An 18,429-nucleotide genomic window follows, 5' to 3' on the forward strand; every position below is an offset into this window, starting at 1 on the left:
TCAGAACGTAATCTTATCTGCAAACAAGGTCCCTGTAGATGTAAGTAGTTAAGATGAGGCCATATTGCAGTAGGGTGAACCCCAAATCCGATGTAACCAGAATCCTAATAAAAAGATTAGGACACAAAGATACAGAGAGAATGCCACGTAAAGATGGAAGCAGATGTGATAGGATCCATCTATACTCACTAATCCCAAAGGCTGCCAGTAACTACCACAAGTTATGAGGGGAAAAGGGAAGAGAATCCTCCTCAGAGCCCTCGGAAGGAACCAAGCCTGCTGACACCTTGATTTAGAACTTCTAGCCTCCAGAACTGTGAGACAATATAATACATTTGTTTTAAGCTACTGGGGTTTTGTGGCACTTTGTTGCCAGCCTACAAAACTAATACAGTCTAAATATAGTTTGTGAAACAACAGAAAGTGTTCATTATTTATAAAAGAAGGAAACGATTTTTAAAAACTTAAGGATAAAAAGATAAAGAGGTAAATGACCTGGATCCTGGTCCCAGCTATAAGATATACTTGCTGATTGTGTTTCTGTTGTTATAAAGTGACTTCTCTCTGGGTAATTCAGAGTTGTTGTGAAGATAGCAAGATTCTTATACACCATCCACAAAGTTATTAGATATAATTATCATAATGTTGTAAATCACTCTTATTCCATATATTATCCTAATACTTATAAACTATCTAAAGAATTACATTTGTAATCCCCACAGAACCCATAATAAGGCTAAGGAAAGATTAGACACAAAATATTTGATTTAAATTAAAAATCAATTCACAGCTTTTACATATAGCTTATCCAGCAAACTACACCTAACTCTCTATCTATTTATCTATCTATAGTGGGAAGCAGCTCCTACTATTTTACAACACTATATTGATAGACCCATATTGTTTTGTCTATTTGTATTGTATTTTCTCGATCCTGTAGTAACTTCCAAGTTCATTTTAAACAACATACACACTGAACAGATACACAAGTGGATTTACCATGAAGTTAATGAAGTTAAGCTTCAGGTCTCCTCACTTGTATCAGATCTTGCCCTGGCCCTGGAGAGGTCTAAGATACAGGGTCATATGGTTCTATTTAAAAAATCAACAAAAATAAAGCATCTTCATTAGTCAGTTAAGAAAGCTGTCTTCCCTCCATATGGATTTTCTTCTATCATAGTTCCCTCTTATTGAGTAACTTTGGAGTTACTGCCCAAATAACTCTGAAGAACCCTGCTAAGGGAAGGAAGAGCTGGAGATACATCTTGTTTGGGGCGCATGTGACACATTTAGTTGTTAACAGTCACTTCCTTGTATGGTTATTGCTAGCTGTCGTGGTATAGGAATGGCTTCCAAAAATATTCCTAATTTCCCCTGTATTGACTTACACGTTTTATGCTATGAAGATGCAGAGACGAAGGTCTTATCCTGATATAAACACATTGTACAGGTCCTGGCACCAAAAATATGTAGATAATGAGAAAACATCAATACATACCCTACCACTACTGGGTACCCTGAGGCAGATGGCCCCTACTAGTAAGTGGGGCTCTCTCACTGGGAAAGCAGTTAGAAGATCAAAGAAACAAGATGATCAAAGGGGATCAAATCCAACTGGTAAGGAACAGACCTCTCATAAAGCCCTGTGCTAGAGGTCACCATTACTAAATTGGCTGGCATCATTAGCCTCAACTAACTTTCTTCAGAAAGGAGTGTCAGGGAGACTAGCTAGAAACATGCAGATTTAACCATAACCCACAATTTATCTACCTAGTTTCTGAACAGTCAACACTACTGCATTTTAAATAGACTATAAATTTTTAGTTTCTACACAACTCTATCATAAATTTTAGAATTTGTATTTTTTCATTTTTTAAAAAGATATTACTTATTTTAGAGCGAGAGAGAGTGCATGCGTGCATGAATGGGGGCAGGGGGTTGCAGAAGGAAAGAGAATTCCAAGCTGACTTCACACTGAGCATGGAGCCCAAGTGGGGCCCAATCCCATGACCCAGAGATCACAACCTGAGCCAAAATCAAGAGTCACTCAACTGACTGAGCCACCCAGGTGCCCTAGATTTTGATAATTTTTAAAGTATTTTAATTCTTTTATTTGTTTAGCTATTAACAGTAAAATTCATATTTACTTAGTTGCTATTATTTGTTTTGTTCATTAGTCTTGCACTTGAATTATTTCATGTTCTGTTGTTTCAGAAATATAAGAGTAAAATACTAATAAAAATAATCAGTTCAGTTATGTCAGCAATTTTCAAAAGACAATTATTAGTCTCAGATTCTTTCTGGAAAGCAGAAATTAGAAGCCATAGTTTAAACACAAACACACACATACACACACACAAACACACATCCCACACATATTCCACCATCACCACCACCAAGATGGTTTGTCCAACATCTTAAAAATTAATTCTATGTTATAAAATAATGTTGAGTCCAAATGATTAGCTTATGTTGTAATCACCAGAGAAATGAAAGAGATCTGGAAAATATCATTTGAAATGTAGGTATCTAAGGGCTATCATAAAGCCTACCATTTAACTTCTCAAATGGTTAAAACCAAGATCATCAACATATCAACAATGTGTTTTTCTTAAACAGCCATTTACACGAGATATAAGTCATTTATGTTCTTTACAATCAAGATACAAACTCACTATATCATTCATTTATTCATTTATTTATTTATTTATTTATTTATAAAAAGATTTTATTTATTTATTTGACAGACAGAGATCACAAGTAAGCAGAGACACAGGCACAGAGAGAGGAGGAAGCAGCCTCCCTACTGAGCAGAGAGCCCGATGAGGGGCTCGATCCCAGGACCCTGGGATCATGACCTGAGCTGAAGGTAGAGGCTTTAACCCACTGAGCCACCCAGGTACCCCACTATATCATTTATTTTGAAAAACTGTTAGAATGAGGCCCGTCTCCAAACAGAGTAGTTAAAAGTTTCTGGAATGTTAAAAGGAACTTTACAAAAAGATAGGTCTATGACAAGTACTCAAAGGAGTAGCAAAACAGTAGGGCTTCGGAGTAGAAGAGAAAACATTTTAAATGCATGACCAAATGTTTTCTTGAAAATTAGTCTAAAATTAGATGACCAAAGTATAAGTACTATGTCTACAGTCTAGAGATGTAAAGATTTTCCATAAAAATGAATCATAACACACATAGATTCTGCAAGCATAGCAAAATCTGAAACTTAAAAATATTGTTTTAGCTGGTAAAAACATTTTTTATATGTAAGTGAATTATGGTGAGTTTCCTAACTGCCTGAAATGAATACTGAATTGAAACAAAAAAAAAAATCTATAAAATTTGTATGTTTAAATGAGAAGAGTAGAATAAGAAAAGTACAATAAAAAAAATTAATGAATATAGTAAAACTACTCATAGAAGCAAAGGAAGTATAATTTGTAAGAGAATAACGCCTCTGTTATACAGAGAAAAATCTGGATACCCAAAAGGTCTATTCTAGGTCTTGGCAGAAGCTCCTTCTATGAAATCTTTAAACCAATCCACAAATTTTCCTGTCTCTGAAATAGGGTAATGTTTAACTGACAAATGATAGTGACCAGAAGGAAGCATTACCTGGAGCTGGCTATAAAAGCCACTCTTGGGCCACAGAAAATAGGAACTCTAGTTCACAGCCATGTTTTAAATTCTGGGTTGACTCTTCCTACTTCAGGAGCCTGGACCTCTATGCAAGGCAATATTTTTTAAGAACAAAAGTCTCTAAAAGGACAGACACCAGAGAAATCTCTCCTCCATTGTCTGAACTCTTATTACGTTTTCCATTCTCTACAATGAAATACAGGTGAACCAAGCCACAATTTTTTAAAGCGCATTTGGAAGTACCACTGAGCTCCATGAAGGCTAGAATTGCGGCTGGTTCCCTCTCCGCCCAAAAGCTACTAACCCTCAACACACACAAAGCCTGTCTTGGTACCTTGATTACAGTTGGCAATCAATAAGCAATTTATGAAGACTTACTACACTATCAAACTCGGGTTTTTCTTTCTTTCCAGCATCACACAAGTAAACAATTTATTTTATGTTACTTTATTCTAGCAGTGTTTTTGAACAATTTAATTCAAATGCCTTTATTACTCAGTAAGATTGTAAGACCAGGGAGGTTAAGGATTATATCTTTTCTTTTGTCTGTCAGATAGTTTTATTTCTATCTGATTTATTTATTTATTTATTTGCTTATTTATTTCTGTTTTTTTTAATTCAAGTATAGTTTACACACAATATTATATTATTAGTTTCAAGTATGACCAGACTGCATGTAACTCTTCAGAATGTGTTAAAAACATGAAACTACGAAGGGAATGGTACAGTTTGCTTTTAAAGGGGATAGACACGTTACTTTTCTCAACAATACAAAAATAGGCAGGATCTTTGTTCTACAGACTTAGAAATGATCACGTAACCCACCAAAATAACTCTATATTATGTGACTTGCCTATAATTTAATGAGACCCATTTTTTAAATGAAACATTTTATCTAAATAAAAGACAATTCAACAAAGCAAGTGGGAAAAGAACTACCTATTATAAAGCCCTGTGCTGGAGGCTGTGGATATATAAAGATCAGTAAGATACGGTTCCCAACCTGAAGGTGTTCACAAACTACATGAGGATCTACATGAGGAGTTGCCCAGGCAGTTCAAAGGATAAATCTAGCAAGCCCAAGCCCAGTCCCTGGATGCTCATTCTCTGAGAATCAGGAGACTTGTTCATAGCAGTAAATGATATATGAATTATTTTTATTACAAGAATAATGATCTGCTTATCATGATCAAATAAGAGGAAACTGTGGGCAGAAGAGGAGATTTCCCTTAACTGTAAGATTAACCTGACAACCTAGGCAGTAAAAGGGTAGGGAGTTTTCAAAAGACTATCTTCATTCAAGATCTTTAGGTTGTAAACTGAAAATTCCACTCTTATTTTGATACTTTTTTAAAAAATTTATTTGACAGACAGATCACAAGTAGGCAGAGAGGCAGGCAGAGAGGGAGAGAGGAGGAAGCAGGCTCACCGCTGAGCAGAGAGCCCGATACGGGTCTTGATTCCAGGGCCCTGAGATCACAACCCAAGCTGAAGGCAGAGGCCTTAACCCACTGAGCCACCCAGGCGCCCCTCTTATTTTGATACTTAACTGAAAGTAGACTATAGGACTAGTGATGCTCAAGGTTTTTCGCTGACCTATGAAATTACAGAATTATGCTGGAAGAGAAGTGGGAGAGATGAGGTGATTATATATCTTACAGATAATGATCAACACAGAACTTTTGAGCACTAGCGCCTGTATTTCCAATCCTTTTGGGTGAACTACGGACGTAAGTGAAAACAATAAGCTCTGTGTTGCATTACTAGTGATTCAAAGTAATAATGTCACCAAAGCCAAAGCTCAAGTTAGTACAATTCATTTCACTCCTTATTGCTTTGTTGTTGGTAATTGTCAAAGAACATGCACTAAAATACCGCACCTTACTTAGCATGTGTTACCTAAACCTAGCCATGAATAGAGCCATTTAAAATAAACTTTTATCTAATATAGTACATAAATGTCACATAGATAAAGCGATAAGCATTATCAACCACCAGTAACTATGTTAAGTTCCTATGTTTCAAAAAAAAAAAAAAAAAAAGCCCTACTGAATATAAAAACGAAAAAACTAAATTATTATCTATCAATTAAGACTGCATTTGGTTCCAAGTAACAAAAAGCTTAACTAACAGTGGCTTAAATATGTGCAGGGTAATTTTTCTCACTTAAAAGGACTGTAGATAGGCAGCCGTTAGGATGGGTTTAGCTGCTAATCAGCCACAACCAAGGAACATGATCTTTTGGCCTTCACAGTGCTATTTTTCATCCTCATGCTTGTTACCTAGGAGTCAGAGGATAACTGCCACATTTTCCCAATTAGATCAACATTCAAATCAAAGAAAAGGGTGATGTAGCACCAGTCACTTTGTGACTCTTATCAAGATAAGCAAAGCCCTATAGCACACTTCTACTTACTTTTCATTAGCTAGAAGGCAATTACCTACCTACCTCTAACTACTAGGGAGATTGAAAAAGTAAATAGAGTTGATCCTCATAATTCATGATTTTCGTATTTCTGAATTTATCTACTCATTAAAATTTATTTGTAATACCAAAGGCAATATTTGCAGTATTTTCATAATTATTCATAAATGTGTGCAGAGGGGCAAAAAATAAGAGCTGGAGATATATGAATTCTCAGCTAAGGTATAACAGGGTGACAATCTGCCTTTTTTTTTTTTTTTTTCTGGCTGGTGAACTTTTATTGGTCTCTCTATGTCCAGCAAAGGGGCAGGGACCTAGGGAAGGGAAGCCCGGGGCCCAGAAGGAAATGGGGACATGCACTGATCACAGAGGAGCAAGTGGGGGGGGCTCCAGGAGCAATCCTCCTAGGGCTGGACAGAGGGGCAGCGGTGTAGCATGGGGAAGCCAGGTCCACTTCAGTGACGGGTCATCTTGGCCATGCTCGGGGGGTACCTGGCTTTGAGGGACTCATCATTCAGTAGAGGCCTCACCAGGCAGGAGCGGTGGTGGGAGAAGGTCTCAAAGCTCTTCTTGCCATGGTAGGACCCCATGCCACTATTCCCCACACCCCCGTAAGGCAGGGAGTGCACAGAGATGTGGACGATGACGTCATTGGCCGTCACCCCACCACTTGATGTCTCTGCAATCACCTTCTTAACCACCTTTTCGTTTAGAGAGAACACGTAGAGTGCCAGGGGTTTCTCGCGTTGGTTGATGAACTGGATGGCCTCCTCCAGGATGCGCACACACATGATGGGCATCACCGTCCCAAAGATCTCCTCCTGCATCACTGGAGACTGGGGGTCCACATCTATGAGGATGGTGGGGGCTATGTATCGGGTGGCCGTGTCCCCCGTGCCTCCATAGGCGACTTTCTGGCCCTCTATCAAGCCCATCACCCTCTGGAAATGCCGGGAGTTGATGATCCTTCCGTAGTCACGGGACTTCTTGGCGTCCTCCCCATAGAACTCTTTCAGGGACTTTTTCAGCTTCTCCACAATTTGATTCTGGATGGAGGGGTCACAGAGGATGTAGTCGGGGCCCACACAGGTCTGGCCGCTGTTCATGAATTTCCCCCAGGCGATGCGTCTGCAGGCAATGTCCAGGTCACAGTCCTTGTCTACATAGCAGAGGTTCTTCCCCCCCAGCTCCAGCATGACGGGGGTCAAGTGCTTGGCTGCCGCCATCATGATGTTCTTCCCCACGGCGGTGTTCCCAGTGTACAGAATATGGTCAAATCTTTCCTTGAGCACCTCTGTGGTCTCGGGAATGCCCCCAGTGATCACCGGGTACAGGTCCCTGCCAGGTACTGAGGGACGATGGTGGCCAGCAGGTTCGCCATGTTCTCACTCAGCTCCGAGGGCTTGGTGACCACTGCATTCCCTGCAGCAATGGCGCCCACCATGGGCTGGATGGTGACGGTGAAGGGGTAGTTCCAGGTGCCGATGACGAGGACCACGCCCAGGGGCTCGGAGTGGATGTAACACTCGTCCTGCTGGGTCTGGAGACTCTTCTCCACGGGCTCATCTGCAGCCCACTCGGGGAGCTTCTTGATCATGTACTCGATCTCTTCTAGGACATAAACCATCTCCTCGTAGTAGGCATTCCATTCATTCTTCTGGAGGTCTACGGTCAGCGCGCCCACGATGTCCTTCTCGTGCTCCTTGATCATGCGCCGCAGCGCCTCCAGCTGCTGGATCCAGAACTGCAGCGGGCGGGTCTTGCCCAAGTTGAAGGCGGCTCTGGCCCGCTGCTCGACCTCGCTTATTTTGCTCATGGTGCCTCTTGAGACTCTGGAATGAGCCACCGCTGAGAGGGGAAGCATTTAAGGGACAATCTGCCTTCTTGATTCAACTCTCCTACAGAGGTGACCAGAAGATGAAGACTGTAGGGAGCACAGCAATGTAGGGCAAGAAGTTCCTACTCTAGGGCTAGCTGTATGCAGTTTGAATCTCAACTCTGATGTTGCAAAGACAACAAAAGCAAGCATAAACAACTGGGTCGACATCAAACTAAAAAGCTTCAGCAGAGCAAAGGAAGTCAACAAAAAAATAAAAAGGAAACCTAATGAAAAACCTATTGAGAAAATACTTGCAAATCATATATTTGATAAGGAGTTAATATCCAAAATATATAAAGAACTCCAACAACTCAAGAGCAAAAAACCAAGCAATCTAGTAAAAATATGGGTAAAGGATCTAAAGAGGCATTTTGGGGGGCACCTATGTGGTGCAGTTGGTTAAGTGTCTCTCGGTTTTGACTCAGGTTGGGATCAGGGTTATGAGATCAAGTCCCACATGAGCCTCCACACTGAGCATGGGGTCTGCTTGAGATTCTCTCTCCTTCTCCCTCCACCTCTCCTGTTTGTGCTCTCTTTTTCTCTCTTGTCTAAATTAAATAAATAAATCTTTTTAAAAAATAAAGAGATATTTTTCCAAAGAAGACATAGAGATGGCCAACAGGTACATGTAAAGATATGCAACATCATGAATTACCAGGGAAATGCAATCAAATCACAATGATATATCAGATCACATCAGTTAGGATGGTTAGTATCAAAAAGACAAAAAGTACCAAATGTTGGAGAGGATGCGGAAAAAAGGGTAGGACTCTATTATAGCATTGGTAGGAATGTAAATTGGTGTAGTCACTATGGAAAACAGTATGGAGGTTCTTCAAAAAAATTAAAAATAGATCTACCATATGATCCAGCTATTCCACTTCTGGGTATTTACCCAAAGAAAATGAAAACACTAATTTGAAAAGAAACATGCTCCCCTATATGAACTGTAGCATTATTTACACTAGCCAAGATGTGGAAACAACGTAAGTGTCCATCAATGGATGAACAGATAAAGAGTACTATTCAGCCACAAAAATAAAGGAAATCTTGCCATTTGTGATGGCATGGATGGACACTGAGGGCATTATGTTAAGTGAAATAAATCAGAGACAGAAAGACAAATACCATGTGATTTCACTTATATGTGAAACCTAAAAAAACAAACAAAACTTACAGATTTGGAGAACAGTGGTTATCATAAGGGAAAGGCATTGAGGGGTGGACAAAAGGCTGAACACCTTGGACAGAGGGTAATTAGACTTACCAAGGTGATCGTTTTGTTGTGTATATGAATATCTGTAAAATACACAATAATTACAATACTTATACCTGAAACTAACATAGTGTTAAATACCAATTTACCTCAATTAAAAAATGTGGCCTAACATATAAAATTGGAATGCCAGAAGGAGAAGAAATAAGTCACATACTGAGGGAAAATACTTATAGCATACCTACTAAAGACTTATATTTGAAATATATAAAGGAATTTCATAACTCAATGATAAAAAGACCAAAAAAGCAAAAACCAAAATAAAACAAAAAGCAATTAAAAACTGAGCAAAGGATTTGAATAGGTACTTCACCTAAGAACCTATCAAAAGGCTAAAAGCCCATGAAATGATACACATCTTCATTTGCCATCAGGGAAAAACAAATTAAAACCACACTTATGTACTGTTACATCCTACTAGAAGAGCTAAAATCTAAAAGGCAAAATAACAACCACTGCCAAAGATGTGAAGTAACCAGAACTTACTAAGTGCTGGTGAAGACATAAAGTTGTATAAGCACTTTGGAAAACACGTTGGCCATTTTTTTTATACAGTTAAATGCACCAAGCAATTCCACTCTTAGGTATTTACCCAATAGGGTAGCCAAATCATTAAAAAAAAAAAAAAAAAGTCTTAAATTTCACATCAGGATCCCTAAAAGGAGACAACCATGTAGTTTAAGATTACTCTTGGACAGGATTCTCCAAAAACGGTTAAAAGCCTTGAATGGGTAGGCACTGTAGGCAATAGAAAACCTAGCTAGCCAAAGCCATTACTTCCCTTTTATCAGAACTCAATGCTATGGCAAGATCAAGGAAGGACGACAACAAAAGTGTATTCCAAAGTCCGACACTCTCCTGGAATTTCTCTTAGAACTTTAATTCTCGCTTCAGTGTTCTCAATGAGCTCACTAAATGGTAACAAAAGATCTATCTTTCCTGTGAAGCTGCTAGAATCCTTTTACTCCATTGAAGTGACTGGGATACAGTCAGTTAAGAAACTATTTAAGGGTCAGTGTTAGTATTGTGGCCAACAAAAGGGGTGGAGGGAAGGCCTAGTGGATTTTTTTTTTCCTGACCTTTTCTGTCTTTGATCATGTGCTAAATTAGCTGCTTTGTATTTTTAAAGTCTTGATCCATCTGCATCTTTTGGTCAGACTCAACATTTATGACTTGAGGGATTTGGGCATTCAATTAAAAATCCAAAGAAGGAAGAGACTGGTGATTTTGGCTGATTTTTTCGCTTTCTGGCTGGAATAAGGAAAACGAAGATGATGATGAAAACACTGAAAGAAATATTTACTGAACTTTTGATGAAACATGGCAATAGTCTGACTCAGGTCTTGACTCTGACACTGGCTGTTAAAGTTCACTTCTCACATCATATGAAACCGTATCTGTGATCACAGTATTAACAACATCTTTTGATTTCAGTGTGCAATTAGAGTACTTACTTGTGTTCCTCAAGAAACTATTGCTTTCTGGGGCGCCTGAGTGGCTCAGTGGGTTAAGCCACTGCCTTCGGCTCAGGTCATGATCTCAGGGTCCTGGGATCGAGTCCCGCATCAGGCTCTCTGCTCAGCAGGAAGTCTGCTTCCTCCTCTCTCTCTGCCTGCCTCTCTGCCTACTTGTGATCTCTCTCTGTCAAATAAATAAATAAAATCTTTAAAAAAAAAAATAAAGAAACTATTGCTTTCTAAAGTTTCTATAATTTATGCCAGGGAATATTTCTTTACAGCTGAAATTATTAATCATAATCATAATTGACCATAATTATTATCATAATCATAATCAGCATAATTAACGACCTGAAAAATTTTAGCCCCTTGTTTCTCAAACTGCAACAGAGGCACTTCTATTCCCAAAGATGACAGAAAGCCATAAGATAAAAATAGCATATTTCAATGGGCATCAGGTTTACTTCATATTACATTATTTTTTTTTTTTTTTAAAGATTTTATTTATTTGTCAGAGAGAGAAAGAATGCAAGCACAGGCAGAGAGAGTGGCAGGCAGAGTCAGAGGGAGAAGCAGGCTCCCTGCAGAGCAAGGAGCCCGATGTGGGACTCGATCCCAGGACGCTGGGATCATGACCAGAGCCGAAGGCAGCTGCTTAACCAACTGAGCCACCCAGGCGTCCCTCATATTACATTATTTACAAAGAACTGTTTTAAGCCAGATTTAGTGAGGTATAATTCCTATACAGTAAAATTCACCCTTTTTGAACGTATTGAGTTTTTTTGTTTTAATTTTAAAATATTTATTTATTTGACAGACAGAGATCACAAGCAGGCAGAAAGGCAGGCAGAGAGAGAGAGGAGGAAGCAGGCTCCCTGCTGAGCGGAGAGCCCGATGTGAGGCTAGATCCCAGGACCCTGAGAGATCATGACCTGAGCCGAAGGCAGAGGCTTAACCCACTGAGCCACCCAGATGCCCCTGAATGTATTGAGTTTGGACAAATGAATACAGATGTGTAAATAGAACCACGATCAAGATAGAGATCATCTCCATCACTCTCAGAGTTTCTCCGAGCCCTTTTTTCTTTAAAGATTTATTTATTGGGGCAACTGGGTGCCTCAGTCAGTTAAGTGGCTGCCTTCAGCTTAAGTCATGATCCCAGGATCCTGGGATGGAGTCCTGCATCAGGCTGAGCAGGGGAGCCTGCTTCTCCCACTGCCTGCCATTCCCCCACTTGTGCTCTGCCAAATAAATAAAATCTTTTTTAAAAAGATTGATTTATTTGAGAGAGAGAGAAAACATAAGAGGAGGGGAGGGGCAAAGGGAATGAGAATCTCAAGCACACACCCCACTGAGGGCAGAGCCTGACATGGGTTCAGTCCCACAACTCTGAGATCATGACCTGAGTCGAAACCAAGGGTTAGTCGCTTAACCAACTGAGCTACCTACCCAAGCACCCCTCTTTGAGCCCTTTACAGACACTCCTGCCCCTCAACTCTGCCAACTACTGATCTGTTCTCTATTCCTGGTTTTGCCTTTTCCAGAATGCCATCATAATAATGGATTCCTGCTCTGTGTATTCTTTTATGGCTGAGTTTTCTTATGTGGCATAATTCTTTGAGATATATTCATGCTGCTATGTTTATCAATAATTTGTTGCTATTTACTACTGGCTAGGATTCCACTGTATACATGTGCCATAAGCTGTTTATTCATTTACCAGCTGATGAACATTCAGATTATTTTCAGTTTTGAGTCACTGTGACGAAGCTGTTATAAACACTTCCCTCTGCTGCTATGCTATCCACATGTCTCATTTGCTTAATGTTCTTTGGGACTCTGTTCTAAATGTCATCTAATCAGAAAGCCCTTCTCTGCCTACTGCATTTGACCAGGCACTTTCCACCACTCTCCAGGCCCCCAATTCCTGTTTCATTTCTTCAAAGTGCTTATTAGTATTACCTTCATTTACATTACACATTTTATAAGAAAGATATATAGAGATTGTATTAGCATTCTCCAGAGAGACAATAAGATATATCTTTAAGAGTGAATAGGATATATTTACATAATTTTAGAGCTGAAATCTAAACTCATTCATTTATAGATGGAGGAAAATTAAAGCCAAGACAGTAATGTAATTTGGTCTCATATTAAAGCCCATTACTCTTTTTATTACTCAAATGTGATCTAATTCTAGAAATAACTACTATGCTACTATTATACATAAAGCAAGCAAAACAATTATTTCTAGAAAAATAAAAAACATTTCAAATTATAAGATTTATTTTAAATTATGTGAAATTATATGGAAAATGGAATTTATAATTAAACTGCTGAAAAGACTCCCTGAAGACTGACTTATTCAATAAATATTGTTGAACCAACAATACTGGCCATGAACCAAATATAGGTGGCACTAAATGCTACCTTATTCCAAATCAGAGCTACTTGTTAAATAAACATTTATTGGGGCACCTGGGTGGCTCAGTTGGTTAAGCCTCTGACTTCCAATAAGGTCATGATCTCAGGATCCTGGGATCAAGTCTCACCTTGGGCTCCCCGCAAAGCATGGGGTCAGGTTGTCCCTCTGCCCCCCATTCATGCTCTCTTTCTCTCAAATAAATAAAATCTTTAAAAACAAATAAACAAACACTTTTTGAGTGTTTATACCAAAAGAACTATGTCAAACAGGGTTCAGAGGTTAAAAAAAAAAATTACTGTATTCTGTCCCTGTCTTGAAATCACTTATAATTTAATATGGGAGCCAGAGTCTTTAAACATTTCACATAACCACAATCTCACATGTCTGAAAGAAGTGAGAAAAGAGGGTTTTCCACTAGTAGTATAAATATCCAAATTAGAAGGTGCTTTAGATAAAGTGGGGGGAAAAAACCATGGGATTTGAGGAAAGAGACCAGAATCTGTTCTATCAGCAATCCCTGGGCAAACCCTCCTTGAAACAGTAAGATGTTGGATTTCAGTAGTTCTTCACTCTGAATGTTGATCAGAAACTTTATAAAACTGTGCCATGCATGGAAACCAATTCAAAACTACCCAAACAAATGATCCAAGGAAATGTGTGGACAAGTTCTTCAGATTGTTCTGCTATGATTCCCTCATCAGTGATCTCAGTGATCTAAGGTTGTTTCTAACAAGCTCATTCTGTGAAATGTAGTGTTAATACTTTCTAGTTGGGGGCGCCTGGGTGGCTCAGTGGGTTAAAGCCTCTGCCTTCGGCTCAGGTCATGGTCCCAGGGTCCTGGGATCGAGTCCCGCATCTGGCTCTCTGCTCACCACGGAGCCTGCTTCCCTTCCTCTCTCTCTCTGCCTGCCTCTCTGCCTACTTGTGATCTCTGACTGTCAAATAAATAAATAAAAATCTTAAAAAAAAATACTTTCTAGTCAGAACAAGAATATATCTAAAATCTCTTTCTCCCTTTAATAGGAAAGAAGACTTTTATAGGAAAGAAGAAAGAACTGCAAAGTACATGAAAAGTAACAAAAATCAGTTAAAAAGGATAAGCTGCTTGCAATGGAATTTATTTTTAATTTACAAAGTTAAACTACAAGCCAGTATACAAAGAAGATGTGAAACGAAATTACTGACTTTGAGTCTGGCGACTCAAAAATAGACCCACAATGCACAGCCCCAGGAGGTGGGAATAGGAAACCAGACCCTGCAGCTTGCTTTCTCCCTCCTATCTTTCAGCATGGGAAGTTAACAGTTGCTTCACTTTCACTTAGGAAAGGCTACGGTTTGAAAAGCAACTCATGATAGGCTTTTAGGTAGGAAATTTACTTTTTTAAAGGATATACCAGCAATACTTCAGTTAGTTACAGAGATATAATTATTGTTCCTGGGATTGATGGAAGAAGGAAAATAGCATTTTTAAAAGTAATCCTACTCTGGGTACAAATGTGAGCCTAGCTGAATTAAGGGCAATGGAGGACTTTAGGTGGTACTTTGTGTTTCCTTGAATTTTTCTGGATTAGAACAAGATCATAGTATATGAAAATTTCCTCAATCTCCCTATGTAGAGCATTTCCCTTCTCTTTTCTACAGGAAAACCTTTCTGCCCTTTCCAGCCAAATGAAATGTTTATGTTCGTTGACTGTTGACTAAGTCCACAAATCCCTTGTAGGCAAAATGAGTTCAGGGAAACTGTGTTTAAGGGATCTAAAATACATCTGTACAGTTTATCATAATCTTTACTATAGATTTTATTACATCATCACTACCTTATAAAAGGTGTATTTAAACAGCATCACTACAAGGAAAACTGGTATCTTGGTAAGTTTTCATTTTGTTTTCCTTTAAAATAATGATCTATAGTTCTCAGTTGGTTCTGCATTCAGAATGTGAATATGATTTTCTTTCACTTAACTTGGATCCTACAATTACTTTCATTTTCATACGGCCTAACAATTCACAGCATCTCTATAGTTGTCATCTCTGACTGGTAACATAAGAATGCTGCCTTAACTTCTGCTAAATTTTTTTTTCTCCAAAATGCAATAGACGATCATGTGAAATAATTCTAAGATCTCATGAGTCCAATAGTCATTAAGATTAATTTTAAAGTTAAGACATTTCTTTGAGGAATCTGGAAAAGAATATGGAATCTAGAATCTTACATCTTGGTGTGACTTACTAAGTGCCAGGATCATGGGCAAGTCAATGAAGCCCTCCAAGATAGTAACAGCTGTTCAACAAGTTGATGATAGGATCAAGAGGACATTCTGTACCTACATAGCTATATAAATAGTTTAATATTACACCAGTTAACTGCTGGTATCTTTAAACTTATGTTTCAAAGTAAATCTATAAGAGCCTCTGTCTCTGGCCAATAAAGATTATCAATAATAGGCTCTTACAGATTTGCTTCAAATCTCAAAGGTACCCAAATAAGCCCACCCGGGTCACATGTGAATGGACTGATTATGAATCCTGACTACTCCAGCAGAACAGTTTATGTCTATAAAAACCATTTAAATTTCTAAAAAGTATTCATTTTCTGTACCTATATTAGTTTTAAACATCAGCTTTAAGATAACGAAAACTAAGAAATTGTAATTAATCTTAGGGCTCTAATTTATTAGGAGAAATGTACAGAGAGAGGCAAAGGAAAAAAACACTTCTCTGATGTTCTTTGCTAAAATGAATACCTTATTTAACATGTTATAAAATGTGTATGTATTTACACCTTTAATTTTGCTTTTTCTGTTTTATAACACAAACAGGACAAAAATACACTTAAGAAATATTTGCTAGAAATAAAAGCAATACCAACATTGAATAAATGTAAACAAATATGGTAAGCACGCCTACACAGAAATCAGCACACTCTATTTTTAATCAAAACCCCAAACCACCATGGCATTTTTACAGCTTATAACTGAAGAGGACCTTTCAAACCAATGCCCCCAACTTGAACAGTGAATCACTTCAAGATTGATAAAAGTAAGATCACAATCTAATGTAAGACCAATACCTAGCTGCTAAAAATGTAGACAACTCTTTGAAATCAACGCCTCCAGGGTAAGGCATTCACAAAAATTCCACTTGCTTTTTAAAGTGTTAAGATGAGATTCCAACAGAAATGGTTTATTTATTTTCTTATTTCTGTTATGCTCAAGATATTATCCTTAAGTTACCCTGTATATATTTGTACCATTCTTCTTCATCTCATATTTTAAACTCCTTGAAGCTGGGGGTCACAACTTTCTTATGATTAGCAATGGATCCAACATATTTCAAGAAGGAAAAAAAAGTCTTTACATAAAAGAACATTTAGCAGTGAAGCAAATATACTGGCAATCCTTCAACAAAGATAGAAGCAATCTAAAATTATAAATGAAACAAAAAATTTCTTTATCAAAAACTTCTTGGCCCAATGATGTGATGGGAGAAAGATATACACAAAGCATACAGATATCCAGTAAACATAAACAAATACTAAGACATCCTGAGGCCACATAATGAAGAATTCTATGGGTAAATTCTTTGTGGTTTTCTTAGAAAAACATTGTTTAATACCTATTTACAAAAATAGAACTGCTCTTAATTCTCATTTTTTCACATATGTTTAAATTTATGGTTACTAATGGAAATATTATTGTAACTCTACATAAACTTAAATAAAACATTTTTCAACTATTTTCAGCACAAATTGAATACCAAAGTCAGATGTATTAACATTATATTTTCACAATTATAAACACAGTTAAGGTAAGACTCACCAACTAATAAAGCAGATAATGCAGTATTCAGTACTTACCCAGGCACTACGCTAAGATCTTTATAAATATAATCTCATTTAATATACAAAACAGTATAGTAAGTACCCTATTCTATAGAAATTATCTACTTTTTTCATCACCACATAACTGTAGGATCCAGATTCAATTAAATCAGTCCTACCTGATTTCAGAGCTGAGCTCTTACCACTATTTAAAAAATTAAAAAAAAAAAAGAGGCTATTTTTCATTATATCACTATCATGGGTATCTGTCGCCTGTGGTACACATAGATTTTTTTTTTTTTTTAAAGATTTTATTTATTTATTTGACAGAGAGATCACAAGTCGGCAGAGAGTCAGGCAGAGAGAGAGAGAGAGAAGCAGGCTCCCGCTGAGCAAAGAGCCCGATGCGGGGCTCGATCCCAGGACACTGAGATCATGACCTGAGCCGAAGGCAGCGGCTTAATCCACTGAGCCACCCAGGCGCCCCAGATTTTTTATTATTTTTAATGGTTCCAACAACTGTAAAACATACTTCCTCAACTGGGCTTGGAATCGTAGTAGGCTGGAAAAAACCTTTGTCAGCACAGAACAAAAAAAGATTACAAATGTAATTCAGAAGTCCTAGAGGTAGATATTTTCAAGACATTGATGGTCCTGAGTAAAATGCAGCTTAGCCGTCTCCTTTTTGGAGGACAACATCTCTGATATACTACTTGCATACCCAAAATTACTTCAATCACAGCCTTAATCATGTTGCACTGTCACTATCTACTTTGTTTTACTTCCCGCACTGCCTTCCACCCTTTTATCTTTGTGCCCTGCATACCCATACAATTTACTAGATAATAGAACACGTTTATCATATTATGACTCCAATGGTTAGAATGGGGATGGGACTGGATAATTCCTGTATCAAGGGATAAATTGGGTCCATTAGATTTTATTCTAGATCAGCAACTTGGTTTCAGTGTCAAAAGGGAATGAATAAGTCTGGAAGAGCTTCTAGGCACAGTCCTTCCTTGCTCAGGTACTGAATAGAGATTCAGAGTTTTAATCTGGGTTCCACCATGAACTTTCTAGTGAGTGACTCTGGGCAAGATTACCCATTTCTCTATCTGCAGGTTTATCAATACACAGTAAGTATATGAGGACATATTATAGTTACAAAGTAAGAGTTTAATGTATGTTAGATTTTGCTTTTCTCTAAACAAATAGAATAAGAAATTAAATTTTTTACATCTCTGGTACTTAGTTCCTCCTACATAATAAGGGCATACAAGTATATTATTTCAAAAAGTTGGACCCTTTTCTTGCTAATCTATAATGTATGCTCAAAATCTAAGAAGATATAGACCATTAGCATTTTAAGATTAATCACCTGGCATATAAAGGGAGACAAATAAGCAGAAAACTGAGAAATCATGAACATCAACTTCCAGAACAGTGTGAAATAACTCCTTAAATCGGCTTTCACTTTTAGGAGCTATAAATCAAAACAGTACCTTTGCAAA

The 18,429-nt window shown here is 38.0% G+C and overlaps 2 protein-coding genes across 7 annotated transcripts in view; both read right to left on the reverse strand.

Annotated features, from left to right (window-relative positions):
* SUPT3H (SPT3 homolog, SAGA and STAGA complex component) overlaps positions 1-18,429 on the reverse strand; it is a 574,885-nt gene that overhangs the window by 367,423 nt on the left and 189,033 nt on the right. The window lies entirely within an intron of this gene.
* On the reverse strand, positions 6,036-7,877 carry LOC131834047 (aldehyde dehydrogenase, dimeric NADP-preferring-like). Its single transcript, XM_059178138.1, is given in 2 exon segments — positions 6,036-7,403; positions 7,406-7,877. Coding segments are annotated over 2 exon segments (1,359 nt in total). The 3' UTR covers positions 6,036-6,516.

The sequence above is a fragment of the Mustela lutreola genome, chromosome 6 (genome assembly GCF_030435805.1).
Source record: "Mustela lutreola isolate mMusLut2 chromosome 6, mMusLut2.pri, whole genome shotgun sequence".
Classification (NCBI taxonomy): domain Eukaryota; kingdom Metazoa; phylum Chordata; class Mammalia; order Carnivora; family Mustelidae; genus Mustela; species Mustela lutreola.